Here is a 16767-nt window from a genome sequence, read left to right on the forward strand (position 1 = left end):
TAGGAGAACATCATACTCGGCTCAAGTGATCACACTACTTGGCCTGCAGAGGCACACAAGGCCCTGATTTAAGGAAGGAATACCTTACTCACCTTACTCATTCATCTTGCAACCCCTGGAATTCACTGACAGGGCCAGATTGAATGGCAGGAATATAGTACTTGGGGTATAGCTTTGCTGTGACTAACCTACCCCCACCAGTTTCCCTTTCTTATAATATCTTCACAACACTTACTGCTGTTAGTCAAGAACCACCCCTCCACTGCCCCCCCCCCACACCCTACAATTCACAAAGGCACAAAGGGATGGTTGATAAATGCTAGCATTGCCATCAGTGCTCAGGTTACACAGAAGAATGAAAATTGTAGAGAATTCATGCAATTCAAGCTGGCCCTGGCAGTGCTGTCCAGGGGCTGCCAGACGAATGAGTACAAACATAATTAAACCTCCTGTTCCTGCACATAATGTGTCCCTTTTTCCTCCACTAATCTTCCTGTCTCCTTGACGAACTTTGTAAAATGATGGGACCCAGAAGTGACAGAGATTAATCACAACTTTAGAAAAGATCTAGTCATAGTCATAGTCATACTTTATTGATCCCGGGGAAATTGGTTTTCGTTACAGTTGCACCATAAATAATAAATAGTAATAGAACCATAAATATTTAAATCGCCAGAGGAAGCATGGAAGTGTAGTGGTTAGCACAACAGTTTACAGTACCAGCTACCCAGATTCAATTCCCGCCACTGCCTGTAAGAAGTTTATGCATTCTCCTTGTGACCATGTGGGTTTCCTCTGGGTGCTCTGGTTTCCTCCCACAGTCCAAAGACTACTCCACCTTGCTATGCCTAAAGACTATTAAGCACTCAAATACAATTGTGCAGGACAGAGGGACTGCTGACGTTAGCTGCAACACGTACAATATTTTGTGTTGCACCATGATGGCATAGTGGCTCGTGCAATGCAATTACAGTTCTGGGCATCAGATTCTGCTGCTGTTCGTAAGGAGTCTGTATGTTCTCCCCGTGACTACGTGGGTTTCCTCTGGGTGCTCCAATTTCCTCCCACATTCCAAATATATTTGGGTTGGTAAGGTTATTGGTCTCATGGGTGTAATTGGGTGACGCAGGCTCATTGAGCCAGAAGGGCCTATTACCATGCTGTATTTCTAAATAAAAAGAAATTTTAAAAAATAAGTAACCTGATTGTTAGCTATGATATGGCTAATACAAAGATGATTGGTGGAAAGTATAGGGAGGATATCAGAGGTAGGTTCTTTGTACAGGGAGTGGTGAGTGTGTGGAATGCCTTGTCAGTGGTGGTGGTAGGGGCAGATCAATTAGGGACATTTAATAAACTCTACAGCAGGGGTTCCCAACCTTTTTTATGCCATAGACAATACCATTAAGTAAGTGGTCCTTGGAGCACAGGTTGAGAACCCCTGCTCTAGAGCCACATGGCTGAAAGAAAAATGGAGGGCTATGTAGAAACAAAGGGTTAGATAGATCTTAGAGTAGGTTAAGAATTGGGCACAACACCAAGGGCCAAAGATTCTGTACTGTGCTGTAATGTTTTATGGTTTACGATTGGCAAAGAATAAATCAGCATTTTTCCTTTTGAATGTGATGACTGAAAAACAATTAATATTTTGGATAAATATATAAAAGAAGAGAAAAAAGTCAAGGAGCTAGTCCAGCATGGTAGGCTGACCTCTTTGTGCACATCACAATTCAGGATATAAAATCCTCAGGGGTAAATTCAGCTTGAAGAACTTGGCCTTCCTTCTTAGGACATAAATATGATGTCTTATTTTCTGATGGTTCCATGATGTAATGTGAATTCCACTGCCCTTGGAGATGTTGTTCTATCAAGCTGTGATCACAGCTGACAGTGTAAATGTTGGCTGCATCACAAAGTCCTATCAAACTCCACTCTTCCAGGGTTCTTTGATTTAAATAGATTAATGGATCTTCTAAAATAGAGATTGTCCAAACACAGTTAGCATGTCTCCATCTTAATAGCATCATTTTGAGGTGCATGTGCTCAGTGCCCCTAATCTTTAAAATGATAATAACAGAACATCTGACATATCGGACTTGCACTACTGGAAGTGTGAATGAATCTGCTTCACAATTCACTTTGATCAGGTCATTGAAATCAAGAATGTGCCTCTCATTAAATGTTCAAAGTTTATAATTTTTTTTATTTGATTATGCGCCAGGCCGCAATCTTCTTCATCATCTGCCGATTTCTCGTCACAGCACAATCAGTTCCCTTTGTACTTCATTCTGTGCAATCATTCATGAGCCTGCATTAACTTAAAAGCATATTAACCGAAGAGAATGTAGTTATAGGTGCCCATTAATTGATATATTTCTTCCAAGAATTCTGTAAGGATCTGTGACAGGGATTGATCTCACAACACAGAAATCTGTAGCAACACACACAAAATGCAGGATGAAGGGTCTTGGACCAAAATACCGACTGTTTACTCTTTTCCATAGATGCTGCCTGACCTGCTGATTTCAGAATCAGAATCAGAATCAGGTTTATTATCACCAGCATGTGACGTGAAATTTTTTAACTTAGCAGCAGCACTTCAATGCAATACATAATCCAGAAGAGAAAAAAAAATAAACAAATCAATTACAGTATATGTATATTGAATAGATTAAAAAACATGCAAAAAACAAAAATACTGTATATTAAAAAAACTGTGATAGAGTCCAAGGGTTCAATGTTCATTTAGGAATCAGATGGCAGAGGGGAAGAAGCTGTTCCTGAATCACTGAGTGTGTGCCTTCAGGCTTCTGTACCTCCTACCTGATGGTAACAGTGAGAAAAGGACCTGCCCTGGGTGCTGGAGGTCCTTAATAATGGACGCTGCCTTCCTGAGACACAGCTCCCTGAAGATGTCTTGAGTACTTTGTAGGCTAGTAACCAAGATGGAGCTGACTAGATTTACAACCCCTGCAGTTTTTTTCGGTCCTGTGCAGTAGCCGCACCCCACCCCCCCCCCCATACCAGACAGTGATGCAGCCTGTCAGAATGCTCTCCACGGTATATCTATAGAAGTTTTTGAGTGTATTTGTTGACATGCCAAATCTCTTCAAACTCCTAATGGAAGTATAGCCACTGTCTTGCCTTCTTTATAACTATATCGATATGTTGGGACCAGGTTAGGTCCTCAGAGATCTTGACACCCAGGAACTTGAAACTGCTCACTCTCTCCACTTCTGATCCCTCTATGAGGATTGGTATGTGTTCCTTCATCTTACCCTTCCTGAAGTCCACAATCAGCTCTTTCGTCTTACTGACGTTGAGTGCCGGGTTGTTGCTGCATTTTGTGTGTGTTGCTTTGGATTTCCAGCTTCTGCAGATTTTCTCGTGTTACAGAAATCTATGTCTTTATTGATGGAGTTTTAGAAACATACAGTGTGGAAATTATAGATGTTTCCTATGGAGGGGGAGTCTAGGACCAGCAGGCCCAGTCTCAGAATAGGAGGACGTCCTTTTAGAACAGAGATGAGGAGAAATTTCTTTAGCCAGACGGTAGCAAAATGGTGAAATTCTTTGCAACAGATGACTGTGGGAATGCCAAGTCATCGGTTATATTTAAGGTGGAGTTTGATAGGTTCTTGATTAGTAAGGGTGTCAAAGGTAGGAAAATGTGGTTGAGAGGAGTACAGTAATAAATCAGCCATGATAGAATGGCGGAGCAGACTCGATCAGCTAAATAGCCTAATTTTATTACGGTCTTAACAGGCCCTTTAGCCAAGATGTCTGTACTAGACACCAAACACCCATTTACACCAATGATTGAGTCAAATTCCTTGAGGTTACTGAAGGTGGGGAGAACCAGTATGAAGTACAATCTTGCCCATAGGCAATGAAATATTGTGTCCACCTTCTCGAGGGTTTGCCCACTTTAATGTTTCCTTCCATTCTTCAGCCAACAAGCAGGAAGGGAAGAAAAATGTCAGAATCCATGTTTATGGCAGCCAGCTTTGTTGTGGATATATACCTGCATTCCTGTCTAGTGGGTGGCCATTAGCTTCAAAAGTAATTTTTTTTAATGTAAGGTGTACCAGAATATGGCATTAATTAATTTTTAGATGATGAACATTGGTGTGTCCAATAAATATTCATAACACACAAAGACTGACAGGTATTAATTTGCAAAAGAAGACAAACCACATGAATACAATATGTTAATCATTAAAAATAAATAAATAATAAATAACATTGAGAACAAGTGGTGGATTTATGAATACAATAATGTTAATCATTAAAAATAAATAATAAATAATATTGAGAACAAGTGGTGGATGTGGAGTTGATTTATTCATTTAAGAGAAATTTGGATGGGTACATGGATGGGAGGGTATGAAGAGTTATGGACTGGATATAGGTTGACAGGACTTGATGGATTAATGGTTCAACATGAACTAGATGGGCTGAAGTGCCTGTTTCTGAGGTGTAATGCTCAAGGAGTCTTTGACTCTAATGTGTGTTGTAAAGTCCTTGAAAGTGAGTCCATAGATTGTAGAATCAATTCAGATTTGACATGAATGAAGTTATCCATACTGGTGCTGGAGCCTGATGGTTGAAGGGTAATAAGTGTTCCTGAACCTGGTAGTGTGGGATATGAGGCTCATTCTAAATAAATCAGCCATTAGTGAAAGGTGGAGCAGACCCTATGGGCTAAATTCTGCTCCTATGCCTTTTGGTCTTATGATCTTGCTTATATCCCTATCCGCCTGCCATTCTAAACCCTCCTCAACAACTTTCTGCCAGGTAGGCTGTGCAGTGGCTTTGGAGCATTTCAGTGATCCTCTTGAACAAAGAACAGCTTCTGTGAGAGCAGGTACCTGCTCTCGGGATCATTAGAGTAACCATGGTAAAGCAAGCATCTCTCTCCAGCAGCTGTTTTGAAGATTGTGACTTTGAGGGCCAGCCTGATGAGCTTTTATAGAACATAGAGCAGTACAGCACAGTACAGGCTCTTCGTCCTATGATGATGTGCCAACCTTGTAACGTACTCCAAGATCAATCTAGCTCTTCCCTCTCACGTAGCCTCTCCTTTTTCTTTCATCAATGTGCCTGTCTATGATTTTCTTCAATGTCGCTGGTGTACCTGCCTCCACCATGGCAGTGCATTCCATGCTCCTACTGATGGTGGTTGTCCATCAAGTCCGAGGATGACAGGAAACCTGTGCAGGAGCATTTTTAAAGTGGAAAATCCGTTGCACTCTCTCGACCTCAGAAATCCAGGTCCGGTGGTATGCACCCAGTACTTTCTGTGTAAAAAAAACCTCTCTGACATCCCCTCTATGCTTTCCTCCTATCACCTAAAATTCTGTCCCCCTGTTTAGCCATTTTCACCCTGAGGAAAAAGTCTCTGGCTATCACTCCATCTATGCCTCTTATCACCTTATACCTCTATCAAGTCACTTCTCATCCTCCTTCACTCCAAAGAGAAAAGCTCTAGCTGGCTCAACCAAACTTCATAAACAATGCTTTGCAATCTGGGCAGTATACTCGTCAATTTCTTCTGCACCCTCTCTAAAGCTTTCACATCCTTCCTACAATGAATGGACCAGAACTGAATATTGCAAGTGTGGTCTATCCAGCGTTATATAGAGCAGCAACCTTACTTTGTGGATCTTAAACACAAACTAATGAAGGCCAACACACCATATGCTTTCTTAACCACCCCAGCTGTATGCTAGTGCTGGGATCTGCACAAAATTTGGCCAATGCCTTCCAGGACCTGTTGGAAGGAGAACAGCATTAAGTGAGGGAGCCCAATTGCATCATCTTTCAAATTGCAGTTTTGCAATGTTTTTGGAGCCTTTAAAACAGCTTTATTAAGACACACCATGCTGAGAAAATGATGCAGATACTTTCCAATGCTGTAACTTTGCACCGGAATTAATAAAACTTTGATTTTTATTAATTTCTCTTGCACACTCGCAGGAACTTACAGTTGATGTGATATCTCTGGTAACATAATTTGTTAAACCTTGCACATTCTGATTAGTACTTATTTAGATTTTTCTCATCTGTTTTTCTAGTCAACTCTGTGTTTATAATTTTGCCTCACAGCTTCACCACACACCAATTTTTTTTACTATTACTTTCAGTCCTCCATTTCTACCTCCACCTTAATGCCATTAAAATCTCAAGCCTTTCATCTCCTAAAGTAGGTTGCTATATTGATGTTTTCAAACACAACATACAAAACAATATAGTGTAGGAACAGCTTACCAGGTCAGTACTGACTATGATGCCAATCCCACTACGGATAATGGAGTCCTCAAACATATCTCCCCCATTTACTTCATTTCAGCTCGAACCCCACTTCTGTCCAAAGAGAACAGGATCTCCTCATCTTTACCTTTCACCTTACGAGCCTGACATTCCATTCTTTAAAATATCCGTCAGCTACAACGGGATCCCACCACCAGCAACATCTTCTTCTCCCCACCATTTTTTTTTTGCTTTCTGTAAGGCCCTCTCCCTCCATGACTCTCTGGTTCTTTCATCCCTCTCCATCCATTCCTTCCCATTGCCAGGCACTTTCCTCTGCAACTCTAGGGGATGTAACACCTGTCCCTTCACCTTCTCCCTCTCAACCATCCAGGTCCCTAAGAAGCCATTCCACATGTGGCATCTCCTCCAGCCTTGCTGACTGGTGCTCTCCATGTGGCCTTCCTCTACATCAGTGAGTCTAAGCAACCACTTTGTTGAGCCCTGTGCTCTGTCCCCCATGACTCTCTGGTCATTTTAATTCCCCATTGGCCTCTCTGGCCTTGGGCTCAGTCACTGCCAGGGTGAAGCTAAGCTCAAAGTAGAGCAACAAATCCTCATATTCCACCTAGTTAGTCTTTAGCCCAATTACATGAACACTTATTTCTCCTTTTCCAGGTATACTGCTCCCTCTCTGTCCCGTTTCTCTCTCCTTCAGTTCCTATCCAGTTCCTTCTACACCTCTCTAGCCACCAATCACCTTGACTCTTTCCCCTTTCCTGTTCTCCACCAACTTCATCTGTCCATCACCCCCACACTCCTTCCACTGGATCTCCTCCCCTCCACTTCAGATCAGATTCAGATTTATTTATCACACGTGCCTGTTTCTATTCTGTATAACTCTATATATAAGACGATAAGGCATAGGAGCAGAATTAGGCCATTTGGCCCATCGAGTCTGCTCCACCATTTTGTCTTGGCTGATCTATTTTCCCTCTCAGCCCCAATTTCCTGCCTTCTCCCTACATCCCTTCATGCCCTGACCAATCAAGAACCTATCAACCTCTGCTTTAAATATACCCCGAAGACTTAGCTGCCACAGCCACCAGTGGTAATGAATTCCACAGATTCACCACTCTCTAGCTAAAGGAATTCCTCCTCATCTCTGTTCTAAGACGATACCCCTCGATTCTGAGGCTGTGTCCTCTGGTCTTAGACTCTCCCATCAAAGGAAACATCTTCTCTACATCCACTCTATTGTAGCCTTTCAACATTCGGTAAGGTCACCCCTCAGTCTTATTCTCCTTTTGGAGGAGTAGAAACACACCCTTAGCAGGCGGTGCTTTAGTAAGAGTAGGGTCAAGGGAGCAAAAATTGGGGCATGGGAGTAGATGGGTGGAAAACGAGAAAAGGGAAAAAGTTGTGTGATAGGACAAAAGAAAGCCTTCAGGGAAAGTTCATGATGGTACAACTTAGAATTATATAGGATATATTGGATAGAATGAGGACATCTGCTCCATCCAATCTATGGTAGTGTTTATACTCTACTTGAGTCTCCCCTGGCCTTTCAACATTTAAATCCATCAGTGTGAACCTTTGTCTCTTTCTTTCTCATATCCTTTAACAGAAACACTACGTGCTAGAAGCACTGAGCAGGTCAGACCACATCTCTGTTTCTGTGCCATACATTCTAAGCAATACTTTCTCACACAGCAGCACACAATTAAAGCAATCTTGAATGAAATTGCTACACTTTTGATAAAATTGCTGGAAATGTCTGCTAAAATTGCTATGGAAATTACCAATCTGATTGACCGTGTATTCTGCATTTACCGAAAGCTGTTTCTTCACCTGGTCATTGTTTGGTAGGAAATTTCCATTCTTATATCTAATATTGTCAAACTCAGTATAATGTGTCAACTATTCATAGAGCTCAGCACTGGAGGTTTGATAATGAGGAAAAAAGATTCCATGTTGTACAAAGCGTACAATACTAATACTAATTATACCTCTGGCAAGAACTACAAATCTGCTGTGGCATGTGTGGAAGAAAGATGTGTATTTATTAATTTCATCAGTAACTGCAAAAAAAATGGAAATTTTTCAGGAGAGAAAAATACATAAACATGGAAATAATTCAAAGTTGTAAGTTTAAAGTAAATTTATTATCAAAGCATGTACTGTATCTGTCACCATATGCTACCCTGAGGTTCATTTTTTGCAGGCATTCACAGTAGAACAATTAGTGGGGATCTCGTTAAAACAGTTCGAACGTTGAAAGGGCTAGACAGACTAGATGTAGAAAGGATGTTTCTCATGGTGGGAGAGACGAGAAGACAAAGCCTCAGGATAGAGGGGCGTCCATTTAAAACTGAGATGCAGAGAAATTTCTTTTGCCAGAGGGTGGTGAACTTGTAGAATTTGTTACCACAGGCAGCTGTGGAGGCCAGGTCATTGGGTGTATTTAAGGCTGAGATTGATAGATTCTTGATTGGCCATGATATCAAAGGTTACAAGGAGAAGGCTGGGGAATGTGGTTGAGGAGGGGAAAAAGGATCAGCCATGATTGAATGGCTAAGCTGACTCAATGGGCTAAATGTCCGAATTCTGCTCCTATGTATCATGGTCATACAGAGAAATACAATAGGATCAATGTGGTAAACCATATATATGTTGTAACTGAGTTACCTGCCTGGACACACCCCTCTGCTGACAGCCCCTGTGGCTCCTCCCACAGACCCCTGAATAAAGGTGATTCTGCCTTGCCCCTCCCCCTCAGTCCGGGGGCAGACACTCACCATGGAGGTCGTATTGTACAGCGAATAAAAGCCTTTCAGTATTTTACCCAACTTCAGTCTTTTGGAGTTATTGAAGGTGCTTCAATCAATAAAACACTACACACACACAAAGACTGACAAACAACCAATGTGTAAAAGAAGACAAACTGTGCAAATAAAAAACAAATAATAATTTCTTTTAAATGATAAATAATATTGGGAATATGAGTTGTAGAGCCCTTGAAAGTGAGTTCATAGGTTATGTTCAACGGTCAGTTCAGCGTTGCGGTGAGTGAAGTTATCCATGCCATTTCAGGAGCCTGATAGTTGAAGGGTATTAACCGTTCCTGAACCAGGTGGTGTGGGACCTGAGGCTCCAATACCTCCTCCCAAATGGCAGCAGTGGGAAGAGATCATGGGCTGGATTGTGGGGGTCCTTGATGATGCACGCTGTTTTCTTATGGCACTCCTTGTAGATGTGCATAATGGTGAGTGGACTTTTCCTATGGTGGAATTAGGTCATAAGCTAAAAGCATGAATGCACCACAGGAATTGAAGTCCAGAAATTCTAAAGTAGATAAATGAAGCAAAAGGCAAAGGAAAGGAATTATGGTTTGCAAACTTGCAGGTAAGATGTATCAATCTTTACATTCTATGATTTAGTGACACAAGTCATTCCAAATCACCATCCCTCGGTATATGTATCTTGTTACTTGGTTTCTATGGATTCAAGAGGTGCCTCAGAAAGGTGGCATCCATTATTAAGGACCCCCATCACCCAGGACATGAGGTACAGGAGCTTGAAGGGACCCACTCAGCGATTCAGGGACAGCTTCTTCCCCTCTGCCATCTGATTTCTGATGGACATCGACCCCATGAACACTACCCGAATATTATTTCTGTTTCTGCACTATTTTTAGTTTTACTATTTAATATATATATTAAATAGTAATATATTGATATATATAATATATAATTATATATATACACACTAATTGATTTACTTATTTTTGTCTATATTATCATGTATTGCATTGTACAACTGCTGCTAAATTAACAGATTTCACGACTTATACCAGTGACATTAAACCTAATTCTGATTAAGTAGTTTTCCACATCAGTTGTTTTACTCAAATCTACAAAGTCAATGTCAACCTCATGTAGTCTACAGTGATGGTGGGTTAATTATCAGAGCATGACACACCAAGCCCAGCAATTCCAGTGGTATTTATGACATCTGTTTTTTTTACTGCAGATCTCCCTGTGTTCTGATTTCTTTTCTGAGTATCCATAATGAACTGAAAGGTTAGCTTAAGAAATGTAATAAAAAGCAAACACTGAGTCCAAAATGTCTGGATAAATTATTCAGTAATTGTGTTCTTCAATTTTCAGTGACATTTAAAACTTCACTTTCAATAGATTATGAAATAAAATTGCAAATTCTACCTACTCACAGCTAACCATGGTGTCATTCTGAGCTAGTTGCTGTAACATCTGACTCTGTGTCAGAACTACAGATTTACATTGCAGCTTGAACGTGGGGCGTCACAGTAGTGTAATAGTTAGTGCAACACTATTACAGCTCAGGGCACCAGAGTTTGGAATTCAATTTAGGTGTCCTCTGTCAGGAAGTTTCTTCCAGATGCTCCGGCCCTTCCTCGCATGGTCTAAAGATATAGGTTAATTGGTCATTGCAAATTGTCCTGTGATTAGGCTTAGGATAACTAGGTGGGTTTATTGATCCCGAGGGAAATTGGGTTTCGTTACAGTTGCACCAACCAATAATAGAGTATAGATCTAGCAATATAAAACCATAAACAATTAAATAATAGTATGTAAATTATGCCAGGAAATAAGTCCAGGACCGCCTATTGGCTCAGGGTGTCTGACCCTCCAAGGGAGGAGTTGTAAAGTTTGATGGCCACAGGCAGGAATGACCTCCTATGACTCTCAGTGTTGCATCTCAGTGGAATGAGTCTCTGGCTGAATGTACCCCTGTGCCCAACCAGTACATTATGTAGTGGATGGGAGACATTGACCAAGATGGCATGCAACTTGGATAGCATCCTCTTTTCAGACACCACCATCAGAGAGTCCAGTTCCATCCCCACAACATCACTGGCCTTACGGATGAGTTTGTTGATTCTGTTGGTGGTCTGCTATCCTCAGCCTGCCGCCCCAGCTCACAACAGCAAACATGATCGCACTGGCCACCACAGACTCGTAGAACGTCCTCAGCATCGTCTGGCAGATGTTAAAGGACCTCAGTCTTCTCAGGAAATAGAGATGGCTCTGACCCTTCTTGCAGACAGCCTCAGTATTCTTTGACCAGTCCAGTTTATTGTCAATTCGTATCCCCAGGCGAGGCTTAGATGGGTCTGATTTGATCTGCATCTCTAAATAAAATAAAATAAATAAATACACTTCACAGAACATCCCATGGCTGATTATAGCACTGTTAGTAAACAGTATAACCTACTGCACTAGGCTGGATTCAGGATTCAAGTTTATTTATCACATGTACATCGAAACATACAATGAAATTTGTCAGCTGCGTTTACAAAAAGAACACTCGAGGATGTTCTGGGGATAGCCCACAAGTGTTGCCACATATTCAGGTGCCAAAATAGCATGTCCTCATGCTCAGCAGAGCAACACAGAACACAAGCAACCAGAACAGCAGCACAACAAGCCCAGTTCTCCATCCCACCCATGCACATACAGAGTTCACTAACCCCAAGGCAGGCCGTTGTTTTTGGCTCCAGCAGACTTGGACACATGTACATTGGGCCTTTGGCTACCACAGTAGAGTCGCAAAGATTCACAGACCTAGTAGCTAATGGTCCTCAAATTCCAGACTTCCAGTTCAATACTCAGGCATTCGATCCTCGACAGATTCTACCGATTACCAAACACCAAACCTCAAACTCCAGAGTTGCTGATGGCAGGACGCTGAACAATAGGCCTCAGATTCTAGTCTTACCAATGTCTCTCATGCCAACACCAACTGGAATTGGAATTGATTTAATATTGTCACATGTACTGAGATACAGTGTCTTGTGTACTGTTCCTACAGATCAGATTATTATTCCAAGTAAACTTATCATCAGAGTATAATAAATGCCGTAGACAGCCCTGAGATTCATCTTCTCCGCAGACAGCCACAAAACAATGAAAGCCATCAAAAAACAATATTAACACCCGTGCAAAAAAAACCAATTCACACAAATGGCGACAAGAACACCAACTCCTGCAAGTGCAAATCATGCAAACAGCAACAAGAAAGAATGAGTGAAAACACAGAAAATAAAAACATGAAATCAAAATTCCTATATTCAGTTCAGCTCAGTCCAATCCACAAACAACAGAGCCAGGAATTCAGTACCATCCTCCAATAGCATTGAGAGAAAATGAGAGAGAGAGAGAGAATGAGAATGAGAATTTAAATGCAGGGCCTTCCTTTGGGAGTGGTAAGTGAGAGGGGGAGAGAGAGACTGTCACATCCAGACACTTTCCTCCAGCAGCAGTGAGCTAGATGGTGCTGAACACTAGCTCGCCTTCTACACTCGACTCAATGTTTCAATCTCACTCCAAGTTTTAATCATTGAGATCAGTGAGATTATGGTCTCTAAGTTTCTGGGCCTCGAGGCCGCTTATCTCCCGGAACTTTCTCGGAGACACCAAAGTGCCAGATTCCTCAATCAGTCCAATAACACACCATTAAACTATAGATCACAGTCTCCAACAGAACCAGAACCACATTTGAAAAAGAAGATATAAAAGAAGTGAAAGAAACTGTTTTGTGGACCATCTGGAGAGTGTCACCCGTAATAGTGTTGTTTGCTGGCGCCATTTTCCTTCAGATCTCGGAATGTTACACAGTGCATTGAGGTAGAACAAGGCTAAACAACAACAGAATGCAGAATAAATTGTAACAGCTACAGAGAAGGTGCATTGCAGGTAGACAATAAGGTGTAAATTTATAACCATAAGACCAAAAGACATAGGAGCAAAATTAGGCAATTCAGCTCACTGAGTCTGCTCTTCCAATCTGTCATGGCTGATTTATTATCCTTTTCAGCCCATCCTCCAGCCTTCTCCACGTAACCTTTGATGCCCTTACTAATCAAGAACCTATCAATTTCCATTTATGATAATGTATGGTGATATCCAAGAAGAAGGAGAACCCTATCTGCAGGCTGAGAATAAACAGGGAAGACATAAAACAAGTACAGAACTTTTGCTACTTAGGAAGCTGGGTGACATCAGATGGCAGGTACAACATGGACATCGAAAGAAGATTAGGGGTGGCAAAAGACAGCTTTACGAGAATGAAGAGTATACTAACCAATACTAAACTAAGCATGACAACCCGCCTCAGAGTACTGAAATATTATGTTTATCCAGTTATGCTATATGGCTCAGAATGCTGGACAATATCTAGTAACATGAGGAAACGAATTGAAGCAGCAGAGATGTGGTTTTTGAGGAGGATGCAAAGAATATCATGGACAAAACAAATATCTAACGAGGATGTCATGAACAGAGCAAACACAAAGAGAGAAATAATGTATGAGATCATGAAAAGGCAACGTGACTTCATTGGATATGTGATAGGAAAGAGGAGTTAGATTGCACGGTAATTATGGGAAAGATTGAAGGGAAGAAAGCAAGAGGAAGACAAAGACAAATGATGATGGAGACAGCAGCCAGAGAACTGGAAATGAATATCAATGAATTGATTCTCTTGACCCGAAACAGGAGTGTGTGGGCCATGGCAGTCAAAGCTCAAACTGGGCACGGCACCTGATGATTATGATGATGATGATGATCAATTTCTGCTTTAAATATACCCAAGGCTTGGCCTCCACAGCTGTCTGTGGGAATGAATTCCATAGATTCACCACTTTCTGGCTAAAATTATTCCTTCTCATTTCTGTTCTAAAGAGACATCTTTCTATTCTCAGGCTGTGCCCTCTGGTCCTCATTGGAATTCCTCACTATAGGAAACATCCTTTCCACATTCACTCTATCTAGGCCTTTCGCTATAATGAGGTAGATTGTGAGATCACAAATCCATCTTATTATACTTAGGGAAGGGTTCAATAGTCCTATTTCAGTGTTGTTGTATTGTTGTAAGAATAAACAATGTTAATAATGCCGAGTTGCGTGGCATAGTGCTGGCAGCCTGTTTTCTTTCAATCAACCTATGGCTTATCATTAGCATGATCCAGCCCTAAATTCTGGGTCAACAGATTACAGGTGCTTTGTTGAGGACATGTTAGGATTCCCCTGGTATGCTGATATGCACCACTCACCATACTTGCATCAGTGTGCTAAACATACCTGCATTTTATTTTGTTATAGCCCTGGGAAAATGTGGATAGTGCTGGGAAAACCGGGATGAATTTAAAGTTCCAAAGGTATTTGATTGAAAGCATTTGGTATATTTACCTCTTAGGTCAAGGCATTAAGTTTGGGAGTTGGACCATCATGTTGCAGCTGGAGTATTGTTAGCAGTTTTGGACCCCTTATTTAAGAAAAGATGTGCTAGCATTGGAAAACGTCCAAACAGGGTTCATGAGAACGATCCCAAAAATGAACGAGTTAAAGTATGAGGAGCATTTGATGGCTTTGGACCTGTATTTGCTGAAGTCTAGAAAATGAGTGGGGTATCCGATAGAAACCCATCAAATATTTATAGGTCTAGACAGAGTGGATGTGGAGAATAGAAGGACATCTTTTCAGAACAGAGATGAGGAGGAATTTCTTTAGACAGGTGGCTGGAATTCTGTGGAATTCATTGTCACAGATGGCCATGGAGGCCAAGTCACTGAGTGTATTTAATGTGGGGGTTGATAGGTTCTTGATTAGTAAGGCCCTCATAGGTTATGGGGAAAATGGGTTTGAGAAGGATAATAAATCAGCCATGATGGAATGGCAGAGCAGACTCAATGGGCTGGATGGTTTAATTCTGCTCCCATGTGTTATGACCTTATAAGAGTTGGTTAGACCATGCTTGGTGTATTGAGTACATTTCTGCTCAACACATTCCAGGAAAGATGTGGTAGCAATGAGTTAGAATGGAAGAGTTTCCCCAGAATGCTTCCCAGGATGAAGTGTTATAGTTACCAGGAGAGATTGGGTAGGCTGAGTTTAGTTTCACTGGAATGTAGCCCAAGTGATGACCTTAAAGAGAGGTTTATTAAAACTATGAGGAACATTGGGTAGGTAGATAGAGTCTTGTTCCCAGGGAAGCGGAGTCCAGGACTAGAGATCACTGATTTAAGGTGAGAGGGAAGAAATTTAAAAGAGGTCTGAGGGAGGAGTTTTCACACAGAGGGTGGTGATAATCTGAAAACTGTAGCTAGGAGAGATGGTCGAGGTAGAAGCACCTACAATGTCTATAGGATATTTGGGCAGGTACTTGGATATGGGACTATGACAGGCATTTGAGATTAATGTAGATTGGCATGAGGTGAAAGGGCCTGTTCGCATTCTGAATGATTCCATGACCTTATTGAGTGGGGAGTAGAGATAGACCCCTGCTTCTTATTTATGCTCTCCTGTTCATACACAATTCTTATTTAAGGTGTGCATTTGTCTAAATGGATTAATTAACTATGTTCCTTTCCTTTTCTTGGCCATCTAGTTCTGAGTATCGGGGAAGGTGGATTCTGGGAAGGCAGCTGTCGAGGAAGGGTTGGATGGTTTCCCGCTGAATGTGTGGAGGAAATTCCGGCAAATGAAGCCAAGCCAGGTAAGGATCCAAATGGAAAAAACTTACAATGTGATAATTGAAAGTTGGTGGAGACCTAGTGGTGCTACCTGTCAATTTGTGACATTTTCTGGGGACTCTGGACATTGGCTTTGCTTAGTACTGATGACAAAACATATAATATTGAGTCCTTCAAAGTTAAATATGACTGATTTGTGAATCAAGAAAAAACGCTGCTGATTCAATAGCCAAAAGGAGTCAGTGGGAGAAACACAGTGAACGAACTGAGCTCTTGAGAGAATATGTCTGTATCCAAGGACATCACTGATTTCATTTCTAGTTGTATAGAATTGCAAGGGCAATTGGAGATTCAGTTGTGCAAGTCACAGGAATAGAAAAACATATAAAAAATTATTTTTTCACTTTGAATCTGCTCCACCATTCAATATGATATTGGTATCCTTTGATCTCTCCTGCCAAGGGAACAGTGTCTAACTCTAACTCTAACATATTTAATGTTTTGAACATAGGACATTGAACCATACAGTCCCTTTGGCCCATAACATTGTGCCGGCTTTTTAGCTTAATATAAGTCAATCCAACCGTTCCCTGTCAGAGACCCCCCATTTTTCTATCATCTATGTGTCTATCCAAGAATCTCTTAAATGCCTCTATTATAGCTGCCTTTACCACTATCCCTAGCTGGGTGTCACATGCAACCACTATTTTCAGTGTTTAAAAAAATTCTCTGACATCCTCCCGAAACTTGACTCCAATCACCTTAAAACTATGACCCGCGTATTAGCCATTTCCATCCTGGGAAAATGTCTCTGGCTGTCCCTTTCAGTCTATGTTCCTACCATCTTGTACACCTCTATCAAGTCAACCCTGATTCTCCTTCACTCCAAAGAGCCCTAGCTTGCTCAGCCGTGAATAGTGCCACAGATTTGATTTCAACTGCATTGTTTGGCAGAGAATTCCATGGCTTTGCCACACTCTGGTGAGAAAAAAAATTACCTC

The 16767-nt window shown here is 41.4% G+C and overlaps 1 protein-coding gene across 3 annotated transcripts in view; it reads left to right on the forward strand.

Moving 5' to 3' along the window:
* Positions 1-16767, forward strand: part of shank2b (SH3 and multiple ankyrin repeat domains 2b) — a 1127200-nt gene that overhangs the window by 474985 nt on the left and 635448 nt on the right. For all 3 annotated transcript variants that reach the window (XM_063061684.1, XM_063061685.1, XM_063061687.1), the window contains exon 13: positions 15682-15789. In XM_063061684.1, coding sequence (XP_062917754.1) covers positions 15682-15789 — 108 coding nt within the window. The remainder of the gene's footprint in view (positions 1-15681; positions 15790-16767) is intronic.

This window comes from Mobula hypostoma, chromosome 11, assembly GCF_963921235.1.
Source record: "Mobula hypostoma chromosome 11, sMobHyp1.1, whole genome shotgun sequence".
Taxonomy (NCBI): domain Eukaryota; kingdom Metazoa; phylum Chordata; class Chondrichthyes; order Myliobatiformes; family Myliobatidae; genus Mobula; species Mobula hypostoma.